General features: G+C 34.0%; 1 protein-coding gene across 1 annotated transcript in view; it reads left to right on the forward strand.

The window, feature by feature from the left end:
* Nucleotides 1-16,866, forward strand: part of STRN (striatin) — a gene marked incomplete at its 5' end in the record, with an annotated part of 109,963 nt that overhangs the window by 46,172 nt on the left and 46,925 nt on the right. The window contains 6 exons of the mRNA XM_011219234.2: nucleotides 2,467-2,634; nucleotides 4,545-4,680; nucleotides 10,147-10,282; nucleotides 13,857-13,967; nucleotides 15,953-16,039; nucleotides 16,507-16,650. Coding sequence (XP_011217536.2) covers nucleotides 2,467-2,634; nucleotides 4,545-4,680; nucleotides 10,147-10,282; nucleotides 13,857-13,967; nucleotides 15,953-16,039; nucleotides 16,507-16,650 — 782 coding nt within the window. The remainder of the gene's footprint in view (nucleotides 1-2,466; nucleotides 2,635-4,544; nucleotides 4,681-10,146; nucleotides 10,283-13,856; nucleotides 13,968-15,952; nucleotides 16,040-16,506; nucleotides 16,651-16,866) is intronic.

The raw sequence follows: 16,866 nt of genomic DNA on the forward strand, positions 1-16,866 counted from the left end.
TATCCCGTGGCCAAAGAAAAGTATGTTTTCATCAGGAGATATATATATGTATGTATTTTGTCTTTGGCATTTTCAACTCAGAATAATTTTATCTTTTTATCATTAGACTGCTGGTATGAAAAGGCTTAATTGAATTATTGTTCCTTTTTCATAGTAAACATTTTTCCCCCGTGGTAGAATTTATTTTTCATTAAAATTCATAAGAATTACCAAGAATAAATTTTCTTTTTATAATTTTAACTTAGAGTGTACTTTTAAGCTTCTAAATTTTAATATACACTATTGTTTACATTTGAAAGAATTCTGAGGTGCCTGGGTGGCTCAGTCATTTAAGTGTCTACCTTCAGTTCAAGTCATGATCCCAGGGTCCTGGGATCGAGCCCTGCATTGGGCTCCCTGCTCAGCGGAGAGCCTACTTCTCTCTCTGCCCCGCCCCCTGCTTCTGCTTTCTCTCTCTCTCTCTCAAATAAATAAATAAAATCTTAAAAAAAAAAAAGAATTCTTTCCCCATAAAGTTACTTTTTGCATCTTTTATACCTGAACATACGTATATCTTAATGTAAATCTAATCAATATTTAGATGTAATTTTGGTTATGTTTTTAAACTTCCTATTTTAAATAGATCGAAGAACTTTTTTAATTTCCCAAATTTGCAAATATTGCACTAACATGTACTTTCTCCTATAAAATGTGTATTTGAGACTATTAAAAGGAAACAAAGCTGGAATGAGGTTCAGATGTCAGGTGGTAGGCTAAATCCACTTAACCACCTCACTGCCTGATCCTTGCATATCACATCTGAAATTGGTATTCTGATTTGTGCTTCATTAAAATGAAATTTACTTACCTGTTTTTGGATTTTTGAGTTTCCTGTGGGTAATCTACACCAATGGTTTCCAGAGTGGATTTGTGCCAGCCATTCCTTTTGACTAATGGGAAGAGCATATTAAAATGTCTCCTTTTATGTATTTGTTATCTTTTTAATGTTGGGGGAAAAAATGAGACTTCACTAACATTTAATAAGTGGTTTTCATAGTGCCCTCACCTTGGTCTTAAATATGACATATACATTCTTTTTTCATAAATGTGTTTTTAAAGTGCTCATTTTCTTTTTTATGAGAAGTGGTTATTGTAGTAAGCAATCTGAGAGATAATTTTCAAAAACTTTAAAAGACTCATAATCTGCCCTTTTAAAGTAAAGGTGACATTTTGTCAATGAATAAGGAGGTAGCTACTTAATAAAGCCAACTTACCTATGGAAAGAGCATTTTTGAAACAGTTACCTGTAATGTGATTTTGTTGCCCAAGAAAGGTATATCTCAAGTGTTTGTTTAGAACAGAAAAACATAACACCTTTCTGTTGGTTTATAAGAAGAACTGATTAAATTCAAGAAAGTTAAACATTTATTATCCAAATTTTAATCAAAACCTTTCTATAAATATTGGATAGTATTGAAAAATGAGTATCTTGGTTTGATAAGATATACTTACTCCATTTTGGTCACATATTTTTGTGAAACATGTCTTTGAGCTGAAATCTATTAATACCAGATCTTGAAGTAAACTGACCTCAGACTGGTTTTCTTATCCACCTTTATTTTCTCTTTAATTTCATAGACTTGATGCTTCCTTATAGGTTCATGCCTAATATTTGTCTGTCACATTTGTTAACGACATTAGTAATGACATTTGCCTTTTTCATGTTCCTTTTGGTCTTTTTTGGTCATCTTTGTTGTTAATGGATATCGAGTGCCTTCTGTATGCCACCCATTGTACTAGGTGTGTCGCTTTTGGGGGAAGGAAAACTGAGGTTCAGGAGAATTAAAGTACACAGGAAGAAAGTGGCAGAAATGGGCTTTAGACCCAGATCTTGTTCTCTTTTCTCCTGTGCTGCTGCCTCTCTGTAACACACACACCCACATCCACAGTTGAATTGTGGGCTATTTTTATTTTAGAGTTGTCTTAGGATAAAGGCTTCCTTTCTGCAGAAATTACTCTTTGGAATATATCTTCATGTATGTCATGGAGGAAACCAAATATGCTAGAAATACCCTCTCTAGATCTCAATTGATTCGATAACACTTTATATCAGGAATGTAAAAAAAAAAAAAAAAGCCCTACTGGTTATAATAATTACTATTGTAAGAATCTGAGAGTGAGTTTGCTGCCTAGAAGAAAGAATGTGCTATTAGGTATATTAAGGAACAGCTTCTTCTTATGATAAATGTAATGAATGGTGTATTGTATAGTTCTTTGATTTTTTTCAGTGACCATAGAGGCTGGTACTGCAAGAGACAGCTCCATCTGCAGCTGGAAGATTATTTATTAGCAAGTCTTACTAGCATAGTACTGCACTGTTAAGTCTTACGCAGGCAATGAATTTAAAGAAATACTTTTATTTACATATTAAGTTATAGAATACTGATTCCAATATGACTGAATTGTAAGGATCTTCTTCACACGCAGGTATCTACAGGAGGTGGGTTACACAGATACCATTCTAGATGTGAAATCTAAACGAGTGCGAGCTTTGTTGGGCTTTTCAAGTGATGTCACTGACAGGGAAGATGACAAAAATCAGGATTCAGTTATAAATGCCACAGAGGCCGAAGTTAAAGAGACAGCAATGATTGGGTAAGTATTTTGTCTAGAAAGGGTTTTAGCTAAAATTTTAGTTCTTATCATATATTTTTGGTTTATGGGTGACACTTGAGATACTCGCAATTTTAGATACTGCTACAGAAATAATTTATTATGAAGTTTAATTAAAAAATTGAAATTTAGTTTGGTAGAAGATTACCCATAGGGATTAGAGTTATTTGTGATTATTTTAAGAATATTTTTAAGATATTTTTATTTCCTTGAAATTTATAGGTTTAATACAGATTTTAATATCTTGAAGCTCAGTTACTTACTATTAGAACTTCACAAAAGATCATCTTTCGGAGATTCAGTTCAAATCTTGAAAAAATGAAATTCATTCCTGGTGACCTAGAAATCCTATAAATTCCTCAAATGTTTTAGAAGTAAATGTTTTCTTAACCATTTGTGTATTTAATAGTACTGTAACTCATCTTTCCTTTCAAAAATATCTATTTTAAGTGTGTATTTTTAATTGATAGAGCAAGTGTGAAAAATTCAATAGCTGTTTGAAGCATTTTGTTTTGCTCTTTGGATCATGTGTCATACAATTACATGTAATTCTGCTTAAAATGAACATGAGTAGTTAAATAAGGACGTTCTTTATTGAAAAGAAATTTGGCATGATTCTTAAATAAAAAGCCAAAGATTCTCTGAAGGTCTGAATATTATTTTGCTTCATTTTACTGCATGTTTGGGCTATAAGAATGGTTTTAATTGAACTCTGTACATTTTCTAGTAAGAACATAGTTTCTGTTATTTGGAACATTAACTAAAATGCGATTTAGGTAAAGGTTCAAACATAGGACTTCTATAAACAAACTTCTATAAACAAATGTCATTGGAGCCTTCTTAAATATATTCATCAATATTTAAGACTATATTAACTTATTTATACAAATGTAAGATTAGATTGTTTCTTTGTGTAGGCATAGACAATGTAGACCTTATTCCTGGTTATAGTTTTACCTGAAGGGTTATTGTAAGTCATTATAAAGATGTTCAGAAAAGACCACTCTAGTTGTCTTGTGTTTAGCTCTCGACCTGTCTTTTGGAATTGAGAAGGGTATTATTCTGAATCTGTCTGATTTGTGTAGGGGTGGAGAATAGGGTGGAAGACACCAAAAACATAGCTCTCAGCAGATCTGAAATTTAAGATTTATGTGTTTTGAAAATTTTGCCTATAGTCATGGCTAATTTTTTTTAAGAAAATGCCTTCTTACCTAAAACATTTCATAATGAACTGGAGAGAAATCATCCTATTCTGGCTATTAGGAAATTGTTTACTGAATTTATTTTGAGGGCACTAAATTAAAATCTTATGTATTTGAAAAGTCAATCATTTTGAAAAGGTTAATGGTTTATTCATTAACAGGATCAAGTTTTGTAGTAATATTAATTTGACTAAGTTGTTTTTAGTAACTTTATGTGTGTATTTGTCTTTTTCAGGTCCTTAGCTGTTCAGTAGAACTATAGGATTGTGTCAGAGAAAACTGACATATCTACTAGTTATATTGTAGTTATAGAAATTTACATTTCAGAGCAAGAGTTGCAGAGAGGAAAAGAAGAAAAATAGAAGTAGAGGTAGTAAGAAAAGTATTTTTAAAAAGAAAGACATTAAGATTGTCTTAAGGATCAAAAGAATACTGAATCAGGAGGGGGAGTTCTTTATATTACCATTAACCTAAATAGATATGATTTCAAAGTACTTTTAAAAGAGTAACCACTGCCTATTGTGCTTTGCCAATTAAAATCTATGGAAATATAATGGATAAGAATCAGTGCAGTTCATTACATGATTTGAGGGATCATAGTTACAATGTAAACAGAAGTTAGTGCCACATATGGACTCTTATGTTGAGTTTAAAAAATTAACTGAGCAAGCTGTACATGTTTTAAACCAGAAAATCCGAGTTAACAGATTCTGCCTCCGTGCTGGATAATTTCAAATTCCTTGAAAGTGCAGCTGCAGATTTCAGTGATGAAGATGAAGATGATGACATTGATGGAAGAGAGAAAAGCATCATTGATACTTCAACGGTGAGTTGGATACACAGATATTAATATTTTTAGGGATCATTATGCTTACTTTAAAAATATCCCAAGTGAAAAAAATTTTTTAAAAATCCATATGCTTCAACCTGAACCCTTAACTTTTTTTCATGAATTTGGGGAAATTTAAGAGTGTTTAGTATTGAGTTCAAATTCAAGAATATTTTTGGGATGGTGGCTTTTTCTTAAAAGGTCCTTACTCTCTGGGACACCTGGCTGCCTCAGTTGGTAGAGCACATGACTCTTGATCTCAGGGTTGTGAGTTCTAGCCCCACACTGGGTAGAGAGATTACTTACAAAAATTTAAAAAATCTTTAAAGTCCTCACTCTTTGACTTGTTAACTCATTAAACATTCTAATAGTTTGATAGAGCTGGTGAATATGGTAAAAATGTGTGTATTATAATAATGCAGTGTTATTGGTGCTATAAGACAGTAGAACTGACAGACCCATTATGGTACCTGATAGTAACTGGCATCACTTCTAATCGATGCAGTTTTGTCTCTTTTGTCTGGGTTGCTCTGGTAGCTGAATGTCAAAATTTTTAGAACTGTTCATTAGATTTCTTCAAACTTGTTTGAAGTTAATTCCGTAGTTTTTTTTTAGATCTTTATAGGTTTATTGACTTTCCCATGGTAGTTTCTTGGAATAAGAGGTGTCTCTTGCTTCTTCTTCTCCCTTCTCTCACCTTCAACTCCTCCTGTTTTTTTTTTCTTTCTTCTCTTTTTTCTCCCTACTTTTTCCTCCTCCTCCTCTCTTCTCTCTCTCCTTCCTTCCTCCTCCTCTCTTTTTAAAGTAATATATGAGGGCATGCTTTGGTTTGTCTAGGAAAATGTTTACATTTCCTCTTCCATGTTTATTTAAGAAGAGTAAGGAAGAAAGCAAGGTAGTGAAACCGACTGGACCTTGAGTTGAAAGCTTTGGATTTAAGTCCCAGTTCTGTCACTAATTATCTGTGCTTCTTATCCTTCAGGCTTAGTTTTTTAGTTTGTAAAATGGGGATTATAAATACCCATCTTATATTCAGAGGATTTTGTGAGCAGTAAATGAGATGGTGTATATGAAAAATGATATAAATGCTTTCTGGGTGTAACTTCTCTGTCCTTTATATCCTCTGCTTCCATCAGAGACTTTCAAATTATTACTTCCAGATTATTGTTTCCCTGAGCCACTCTGCAGTAGTATTCTGCTGATCCAGACTTGCCATGGATAGTATTTGAACTTCAAGTAGTCACCCCCAATTTTTCTTATCCAAACAGGTAGTAATAGCATGTGTTTTAATTTACTGTAGTAAAAGAAAATGCCTAAACTTGTATGATACCTTTTCTCTGTCCTATTCATTTGGAAGTTTTGTATTGCTTTGTGATTTCTATGGGCTGATTGCATTGAGATATTATTTTCCCATCAAAATACTTTATTCATAGCTCAGTGGTAAATGATAACTGATTATGATGATTTAAGTATTAAGTATAGTCTTACTAGAAATTCCTAACCATAAACTGGTTTCTGTTTAAGTAATCAAATTCATAAAGCTCCTTTCTTGCAGTTAGTGCAGATTGCAGCAATTCTGTGACCAAGCAGTGAAGGCATAGCTAATTAACCCCATTTGAGCATGGAGTCAAACATCCTTTTAGTTTTTCAGGGAAAAAAAATCTCTAAACAAATAATTGCCTTCTTTGTAACAGCTTTGCTAATTTTTTTTTTAAAGATTTTATTTATTTATTCGACAGAGATAGAGACAGCCAGCGAGAGAGGGAACACAAGCAGGGGGAGTGGGAGAGGAAGAAGCAGGCTCATAGCGGAGGAGCCTGATGTGGGGCTCGATCCCATAACGCCGGGATCACGCCCTGAGCCGAAGGCAGACGCTTAACCGCTGTGCCACCCAGGTGCCCCCAACTTTGCTAATTTTTAGGATATATTACATTAATTTTCACAGCCGCAGGCTAACAGCTACATACCAAATGGACCTCCACAGTCTAACTCTATGTAGCAATGAGTAAGCAAGACTTAAAAGATGTATTGCAATGCTATAGAAAGAGAGAATGAAGATCATCCTATTAAAATGTTTTATGCAACTAACAGGTTTTTAAACTGTTTTATTTCTTTAATCAAAATAGTTTGGTAGATTCAACTAAGAAAATACAGAAACATAGGCTATTAGTAACTGTCATTTCTGTGTAGCCACATATGCTTTCTTTCCTTGCTCTTTACCCTCTATTGGAGTTTGATTGTTCTTTGGGTTACATTCTGGATCATTTCCCTCTTCTTTATCTCCTCCTTCCTCATGATCAATCTCTTCACCTTATTTTTCTTTATCATCATTGTTTTGCATTCTCACCATGGTATCATTAGTTAAGTGTAATAATGATCTTGAAATTATACATGTGTATAAAAAGTGATCAGCTTTAAAATATTTGAAGGATAACTTCACCAGCAAGATTTACCCTCCACATTCAGATACTTGAGGAGGAAAAGGAATGGGATTAAGAATCATTAACTATTGTGTTAGTCACAATTCCATCCCCGTTTGTGTTATGTTTTTTCTAATAGTTTTCATTGTGGCCATCTATCCCTTTTTCTAATCTTCATGGCACCCTGTACAACCCATAACTTTTTTTATGTTTGCCTTAATTCTTAAGTTGACTTCTAAACTCATTGGAGGTAGGAGTGGAGTGGAACCCGAGATGTAAGGAAAAGTAATACATACTTACTACAACAAACCCCACCCTTTCCCATTTACTAATCCAACTCTCTGTTGATAACCACACTTTTCTTCTATGCCTAACCATTAAAAACACAGGCGTTTTTATTTATTTAAGTGGGGGACTTGATAGACAGTGTGGCCTGCAACTTGCCATATCTTCATTCATAAGGTTATATGGAGGAGAAGAGTCCTAGAAACAGATTTGTTCCCAAGGCGTTAGTTTTGTGACTTAATGCCACATTTAGTAATTAGAATGTTGAAAATACATCCAGTCTTTGAATATAAGTTTCCAGATACTTCTGTATTTTCCCTTCTGTATTTGTCCTTTTCGTCAGGCATTGAGAACAAGAATTCTCTATCTACAGGGTATTGGTGATGGTCCCTCTAATTCATATCTGGTGTCCCATCAGGGTCAGGGAAAGGGAGGAATCAAGCCTCTAGGGTAAAAGAAGATGGATTAGGCAGTGTGTTTGTTTGTGGAACAATGAAGGTCAGCGTCTTCTATTGGTGTAACTCTTCAGAGATACTTTTCTCCCTTAGTTTGGCTGCCCAGGGAGAATTAGAAGAAATTATTAGCATATGGTTACAAAAGAATACACCTTCAGCATGGGTTTTCTGTACACAGTATGTCAAACTGGTCTTGCTTTTTTGTTTGTTCAATAGATTTGCTAGATGGGAGATTGGAATATGCTGTAAACATAAAAGTAGGTCTGGTTTTAGGGAAATACTCTAAATAGTTAAACCAGTTATTCTAGCAGCATTGAAGAATCCTTGCTTTCTCCTATTCGGTTTTTATATATACCAGGACAGTGAAGGCAGATTAGGTTTCATCTACTGCACCAGCTTTCTTCGAATAGTGGCTTCCTGGAGTGCTACACTGAGAAGGATTTTTTTTTTTTTAAATTTCAAGTTAGTTAATATATAATGCGGTATTGGTTTCAGGAATAGAATTTAGTGATTCGTCACTTACATATAATACCTAGCACTCATCATAACGAGTGCCCTCCTTAATGCCCATCACCCATTTTGCCCATCCTCCTACCCACCACCCCTCCAGCAACCCTGTTTGTTCTGTATGGTTAAGAGTCTCTTACGGTTTCCCTCCCTCTCTGTTTTTATCTTACTTTATTTTTCCTTCCCTTCCCCTCTGTTCATCTCTTTTGTTTCTTAAATTCCACAAATGAATGAAATCATATTATATTGATCTTCCTCTGACTTACTTACTTCACTTAGGATTATACTGTGTAGCTCTATCCATGTTGTTGCAAATGGCAAGATTTCATTTTTTTGTTGGCTGAGTAATATTCCATTATATATGTATATACCACATCTTCTTTATCCATTCATTTGTTGATGAACCTTTGGGCTGTTTTCATAATGTGGCTGTTGTTCATAGTGCTGCTATAATTATTGGGGTACATGTCCTCCTTTGAATCAGCATTTTTGTATCCTTTGGATAAATACCTAGTAGTACAGTTGCTGGGTTGTAGGGTAGTTCCTTTTTTAACTTTTTGAGGAACTTCCATACTGTTTCACTGAGAAGGATTTCTGAGGCTGTATCTGATCTTAGATGAAAACTGCTGTAATTGTTAAGTGATACCACAAATGAGCATGAGAACAGGGTCTTACAAGTCAGGTATTTGTTATCTCTTAGAGCCTGTTTCTAGACTCTGTATTCTGTCCTATTGATCACTCTGTTGAACCCTTATAATTTTAATCCACTCACAGTAACCCCACTCTCAGTAACCCAGCAATAAAGTTTGATCAGATCATGCTATTTCCATTTTGCATGAAGAAGCTGAAGCCTGGAAAAGCTGAGATAGTCCATTTTATCAAAGGAAGCTGCAAACCATTCATCCTGATTTCTTTGGACTTCTGGTGGTGGAGGTGAACAAAAAGAAGATAATTCATAAAGAATTTTGGCATACAGATCTCAAAAATTATCTCTGCATGCATTAAGCCTAAATTTCAGCCCTCCAACTGGATTTGTGATTCCAGAGATATTCCTAAATACATAAAACAACACATAGCAGCCCTTATCAGATTTGCTATTAAGTCTAAGTCAAGTCCCGCTCGGAAAGATCAGTATTTTAGAAAAAATTTGAATTATAGAGAGTTATTAGAGAAAACCTATGCAGGGTTGGAACAGTAGAAATACTGGGGGAACCTTTTTTTTCTTCTCTAACACCATTCTTTCTAAGACTTGCATGCATTTCTGAGTTTGTAGCTATTATGATTTTAGATTTTGTAAGGGAATTATGTAGTAGAGTTAACATTTATCATGATTATATTCTGTAAAACTCTTGTATTTTATGAAGTGTTTCTCTTTTTGGTTAGATTAGAATGTCTGCACATTGCACAGAGTGGATCCAAGAAATGGAGGATATGGTTGTGGTTCTCATAGTACAGTAGTATGTTAGGGACATTTTTTGTCTATCTATAATTTAAATACCTATCTCATATTCCAATGTTTTCAATATATGATTTCATTAGCTTATTTAAAACAAGCCATCATTGAATGAAGTTTAAATTACTACTTTAAAATGTGTAATGTATATCTTTTTAAAATGATACCTGTTTTACATTGAATTGGTTAAGTATTATAGCTATTTAACATAACAAAGGTATACTTTCTGAAGAAGCCAATAATTGGGTTTTCTCATTCGGTGATAAAGGGGTAGTGTTTTCCTTTGTTTAAATTAATTTCATAATACATCCTAGAATTTTAATTTAGCATGTTTTTTCATTAGATTGTTAGGAAAAAAGCATTGCCTGATAGCAGTGAAGATCGAGATACAAAAGAAGCTCTAAAGGAATTTGACTTCTTGGTTACATCAGAAGAAGGAGACAATGAGTCTAGAAGTGCAGGCGATGGAACAGAATGGGGTAAGGAAGCATACTGGATCCAGCCAGAGGTGTTAAGTAAATAAAAGAAACTAATATTTTACCAGGAGGGCAACATCTTGAAGAACACTGTAGATTTCTTAAAATATTGAAATTTTGAGCATCCTATGAACTTTTTACTGTAGTCACCTTTTATCCAGGGTGTATATCTGTGTGTGTGTGTTTAAAGAAAGTTGTACATCTAGTTATCTTTTTTTTTTTTAGCATAAGTAATATACCATGAAAATAATTTGAATCCATATACAGAATGTTCTGTGTTTCCTGCCTAAATAGTAGAACTTGCAAATCTAGATTTTGTGGAAATTGAGAATGAGAATGCAATAAAAGGGTTTTTAGAGACTCGTCTCTGGCATCTTCTGTGCAAAAAGAAATAAATTTTAAAAAACTGTAGTTACTTATTCTAGGCAGATTTCACCAGTTTGTGCAAGGCATAGAATTTTTTGGTGCAAATGTTCTAAACAAATTTAATATTTTAAACATCTAATGAGGTAAAGCCAGTATTTGGGGGAAGACTTCTACGGCATAGATTATTCTTCAGGTTTGGAAATGAATTGTTGCTATCAGTAAGGTAGGATTGTGATGAATTCTTCAAAAGTGATCAGTTGTGGCAGATGTGTGTACATGTAGTATGAGTGAGGAAGAGAGAGAGACAGATACTGAGAATAAGAGAAAATTTTCTGTTGAGGTTGAAGAATTCCAGGACTCCCTTAGTTGCGGTTTTATGTACTTTAAAGACAGAGGAGGTTAGAGAGTCAATACCTATCCTAGTTTTGAATTGGGGGCTTTCCTTGGGGCTTTACCTTCAAGAACTCTTATGATGCCACTTCTTTTCCTTTTTTGTGGCAAATATCTGAAGGTGATTATTAAACTGGATAGTCACTGAAATATATAATGGCTATAAAGTGACTAATTCTTTTTTTTCTTTTTTTTGGGGGGGGGCAACAGAAAAAGTTTGGAAACCCAGGGGAAATTGAAGTAAAGTCTCTTTTCTGAATTATCACTCCTGAGGTTATATATCAAGTTTTTCAGATACTTTAGGCACCAGGTCTACCAGTATAGCTAGCTCCACTGTCTACATAGAAGTCTTTCTCTGAGGAGTCATACATATGCATAAACAATAGTTGGCTTTTTCATTGCCAGTCTTATTGCAAGGGTTTTGCGATTCATTTCTCTCCAAAGAGAACTGCATTGTTTCTTGTGTCACTTCCTTTGCTTTCTAGTGCAAGTCATGGCCCAGAGTATTATATGATACATGTGTGTATGTTTCAGGCTAACCTCCTGTGAAGTTACTGGTGAAAACATGAGTGACTGGTCCAACCTTTGAGCTGTCTTAGTCTTTAGTAGTGTACTGGGTATTTCTGAGTATGAGTGAATGGAATCTTTCAGTTGACTAGAGGTTTCCTTACCAGGAGTATAGCCTTGTGTGTTTTTAGGATTTTATTATATTCAGAAAATTTCACTTTTAAGCAGTTTAAAAGAACTAGATTGCAAATCCTGTTTAGTTGAATGGACATTTAAACCATTTTAAGTGCTTAATTTATTTCTTTCCTTCCCCCTTAAAAAAGGAGCAAATATGCCTACGTTAAGAATGTCATTAGTTTTTGGCAGGTAAATAGATTTTACCACACATCTTCCATGACCTTCCATTACTATTGTTGTGAGTCTGTCGAAGGTTACAGTAAGGCTTAACTTTTAATTTAAAAAACTGAAGACATATTAACATTTTAAATTGTTAGGTCTTTCTGGGATAGTAGAGACTATTTTTATTATTGATAGATTATAGTTAGAACTATAAAAATGTTTAAATTTATTGTGTTTAATCTTTTCAGAGGCCCAGTTAAGTTTTTTGAACTGTAGATTGAAATTCAACTTGTTAAAAATAGGTTCCTGTTCATTCTGATTCATTGTGGTTTATTCCAGTCATTCAACAAATATTGATCAAGTGCTTTCTATGTGCGAAGTCTTTTGGTGAAGATCCCTACCCCTGTGGTCCATATAGTCTTACTAAGAGAATATAGACAATAAGCTTTAGTAAACATAAATGATAGAGCATGTCAGAAGGTGATAAATGCTATGGAAAATAGAAAAAGTAGAACAGAGTAAGGAGGATAGAGAGTGTTGGGGTTGGGGTGAAGTGGAGGGGGACAGATTATAATTTAAAATTGTAATGGGATAGATCCCATTGAGGGGGTAACATTTGGACAAAAGACTCAAAGTTCATTGGTGGGTTAGCAATATGGTATCTAGGGAGGGAATATTCAGGAAAAAGAAAGCCACAGCAAATGCCCCAAGATAGCAGCAGCCTTGATATGCTTGAGGAATTCAAGGATAACAGAATGGCTAGAGCAGAGTGATTCTAAGGGGAATATGGTAAGAAATGACCAAATCATATAGGACCATACACCACTGGTGAAATGGGGAACCACGGGTGGAATTTGAGCAGAAGGGTGCCATGATCTGACTTTGATTTGAAAGCATCATTCTGACTTTACTTAGACTATGTAGAGCATCCAGTGTCGATAATGGTCTTGGTGTGAGGGGAGAGGGGACAATTATTGGAGTAATTCTAGCAAGAGACAGAGTGATTAGAGAAGTGGCGTATGTGCTAAGTAGTCAGATTCTGGATATGTTTGCAAGGTAGGAAAAAAACAGTATTTTCTGAAATACTTGGTGTGAAGTATGAAAGAGAAGGGAGGTTTTTGGTTTGAGCAAATGGAAGGATGATGAAACACTGGATTTGGAAGATTGGGAATTTGATTTTATACATTTAGTTGAGATAATCTGTTAGACTTTTGGAAATGTAGAGTGGGCAGTTGGGTATATGAGTCTTGAGTTCAAGTGAGAGTTCTGAGCTAAAACATAATGTTATATGGTATATAAATAATTTTATACTAATATAAAATACATGACACATTCTTTAAAGTTTTTTCTCCTGTAATAGTGAAAATTAATGATTGAATTTCTTATCTACTAGGAGCTCAGTTTCCTGTTCAGGAATTTGTAAACTAATAAATCACTTAAATTGCTTTAAATTTTGAATGAAGGTTGAATGATAAGTTTACGAAGTGCTATTTATAAGGCCTGTAAAAAAAAAAAAAAGATCATTAGTTGATGAACACATGCCAAAAATTTAAAATTTTTAAAATGAAAAGACTATTGTAGACATTTTATATAATCTCTTAGTAATAATAATCCTCTCATTACATAAATTAATAAGAAAAAAATTTTTATGAGTCAATCCTAATTGAATAAGAAAATGAGGGCTTCTAGAGTTTTTGAGCTTTATTTACTAAAAGTCACTCAGATCTTTTAGTTTTTTTTTTCTATGTCTCTTTCAAGAGAAATTTCTTATTACCTAGGAAATTGAATTGATTGTCGTTTCTTAGATATTATATTTTGTGTGGTTTATACATCTAAAGAGTAAGCAATGGCTTTTCAAAATTAGTGATGTAATGAAGAAAATGGTTTTATGTCATTCAGTGACATAACAGTGAATTGACTTACAGTGTTCAATATCTATTTAAAAAGACTGTTTCATTTCTTTCACTCTGTTTAGAAAAGGAAGACCAGTGTCTCATGCCTGAAGCCTGGAATGTGGACCAGGGAGTAATTACCAAACTGAAGGAACAATACAAAAAGGAGAGAAAGGGGAAAAAGGGGGTGAAGAGTAAGTGGAAAACATTGCATCTGTAAATTGTAAATCTTGCCTCTTTTACATCCCCCAATTTTTTTTTCAATGTTTTCCTAAAACCACTTACTCTTTTTCTTTTCCGCTCCTGATCTCTTTCCTTTTCACCTGCTCTCAGGGGTTGAAATTAAATGGTTAGCTATTTGAGTATGACCTTAAAAAAATAAAAACAGCCATGCATATGATTATGGAATCATAATATATCCCAATAATACACCTAGAGCCTCATGAGAGTGTGGGACTATATATTCAAAACAGTGATAATTTCATTTTTGAAGTATATATGCTTAATTACCACAATGATTTTTCACTGTTGACAATTTTAAATCTCATCTAGTATGACCCTCTGGCAATCCACCCAAATTATTGCATATTATTTTTGGACTTGGAGACAGAAAGTTAATTTCTACCCCTGAATATTCTATGTGTTCATAACACACAGTTCATTTGCTCTCACCACTATATGCTGTATAGGGCACAGAGTCAAATCACAACTTTTAAAAGTATTTATTTTCTAATTTAATGTATATATTTATATATATAATAATTTGTATATATTTATATATATAAAACAATTTATATATATATGTATAAAACTCATTATACAGATTATTAAGTTTAGCAGTAGAACTAATTAAGTATGTAAAGTGGAAATACAGAGTCTTTCAAGCATCCCTGAAAACCATCTAAAACACCTTTTTAGGCTAAACTACCTCCTTGTGCTTCCACTCTCATTGACACTATGAACATAGGGCTCCCTTTTATGGCAAAAGGAATTGTATCCTTTGGGATATTAAAGTAGTGTAAAGTAAGATTAAAATCCAATTTAGTGAAACATGCATTTAAAAGTTGGAAAAAGTAGTGTAGTTATTCCTGATAAACATTTAAATCTTTATTTAAAATATCTTAGGTGTTATAAGTAGTTAGCTTGAATGGATAAAAAGTCAGTGACTATTTTTGATGTTATCATTATACCAACTATTACATAACTGAGAGATGATGTTATTTGATGCCTCCTCAATATAAATTAAATCACGAGAAAGATTAATATTAAAATATAAGAGTATTTTGCAACTTTTATCCAAATGTATGGATAAAAAATTTAATCTTAAACAATAATGAGACATGCTTTATTAGGACTTTTCCAACCATGGCAAAACCAGTTATACTGAAATTTTAATGCAAATATCATAAATGAGAAAGAATATTTTAATTTTCAGATTGCCTTAAAGTTGATATTTCTTTAAGTCCTTATGCTGCAATAATGAATGTCTTCAAATGTAAAACATCTCTCGATTGGAAGGGTATCTAGGTCTTATGTGGAATCCACCTACTATTATATTGATTATTCAGTTCTTGTCAAATATCAAGGCATTGCTGTAGTTGGAATTTAGCCCTTAAGATCTAAAATGGCACCATTTGACTGGAACAGTATTCCTACTAATGGAAGCTATTGGATTTCCTGACTGGGGATTATGATCACTATGCAGGCATATAGCACATAGTTTTTTGGTGTGATGAAGAAAAATGACTGCAGGGAGAGGAATTTTAATGTGTTTCATTGAGGATGGAAGGACTGCAGAGTGAGGCTCAGCACATTTTGTTTATTTTTGTTAGTTCATGTTGTCTTAATAGCACGGTGGTTTGGGAATAAGTGAAGACATGATAAAAACAGAACTGAAGCAAAGCTTTGACTTGATACACGAAGCATGGATTTATAAATCACCATAAATATTTTTTTAATTGAATTAAAAATTACTCATTGGAAAAGTTTGAGTCCTTTTGATATGGTCAAGTAGAAATATTTCCAGTCAAATTGTGTACTCCAATCATACTGTCTTGAAATATATTTCTAGGTATTAGTTAAAATTGCTTAAAAGTAGTTGTATTCTTTGCTGGTATAGGAAAAAAACCGTAACGGACTATGGGTAAGATTTTCCCATTCTTAATTAAACTTGTAACAGGAAAAACTACCGAAGATCTGTTTCAGCCTCTATCCTATATAAAACAGTCAAAACAGGGATGTGGGAGAATGAAGAATCAAAGCTCAGGTAAGTAATCAGTAGGGCATGAGACTTCACCTTGGGTACCATAGTTTCAGGATGTAAGGCAATGAATGCAACTTAACATAAACAGACAAACAAAAAGGGATGTTATTGTTTGATTCAATACACAGTAGCTTCACAGTCCGTGGTGTCTGTCTGTAGTTAGAGTAATGTACAAGGATTATAGAATAATACTATTTGTAATGGTCCAAATTGCACATGAACATTGTTTTTCATGCAAATAGCAATATTATTCCATTAGCTTTATTTTTAAAATATATGTAAAACATAATTCTTCTCAAGAAATAAACTCTTAAAATAATTTGAAAACTTGGAAAATAATTACTTTTTGATTTAGTAGCGTAGTTTTAAAGGTGAATGTAGGTAGATGTGAATAAGGTTTGTGGCACCATTTTGATCCAGTTGAATAATTCTCTTCTTTCTTGTTCTCTTCCTTCCTGTTTTTGGGCTAGGGCCCAATAGGTCAAAACTACAAGATATGCTTGCTAATTTGAGAGATGTTGATGAACTTCCCTCATTGCAGCCATCTGTGGGTTCACCTTCCAGACCCACCACCTCCAGGCTTCCTGAACACGAAATAAATAGGGCAGATGAAGGTAAGTATGTAAGACCTCTGGGGGTGTCTGCGTGGCTCAGTTGGTTAAGCATCTGACTCTTGATTTCAGCTCAGGTTCTGATCTCAGGGTAGTGAGATTGAGCCCCGTGTCAGGCTCCACGCTGGATGTGGAGCCTGCTTGGGATTCTCACTCTCCCTCTCCCTCTGCCCCTCTCCCCCACACCTCTCTCTCTCCCTCCCTCCCTCCCTCCCTCCC

Source organism: Ailuropoda melanoleuca, chromosome 4, assembly GCF_002007445.2.
Source record: "Ailuropoda melanoleuca isolate Jingjing chromosome 4, ASM200744v2, whole genome shotgun sequence".
NCBI classification, from domain to species: Eukaryota; Metazoa; Chordata; class Mammalia; order Carnivora; family Ursidae; genus Ailuropoda; species Ailuropoda melanoleuca.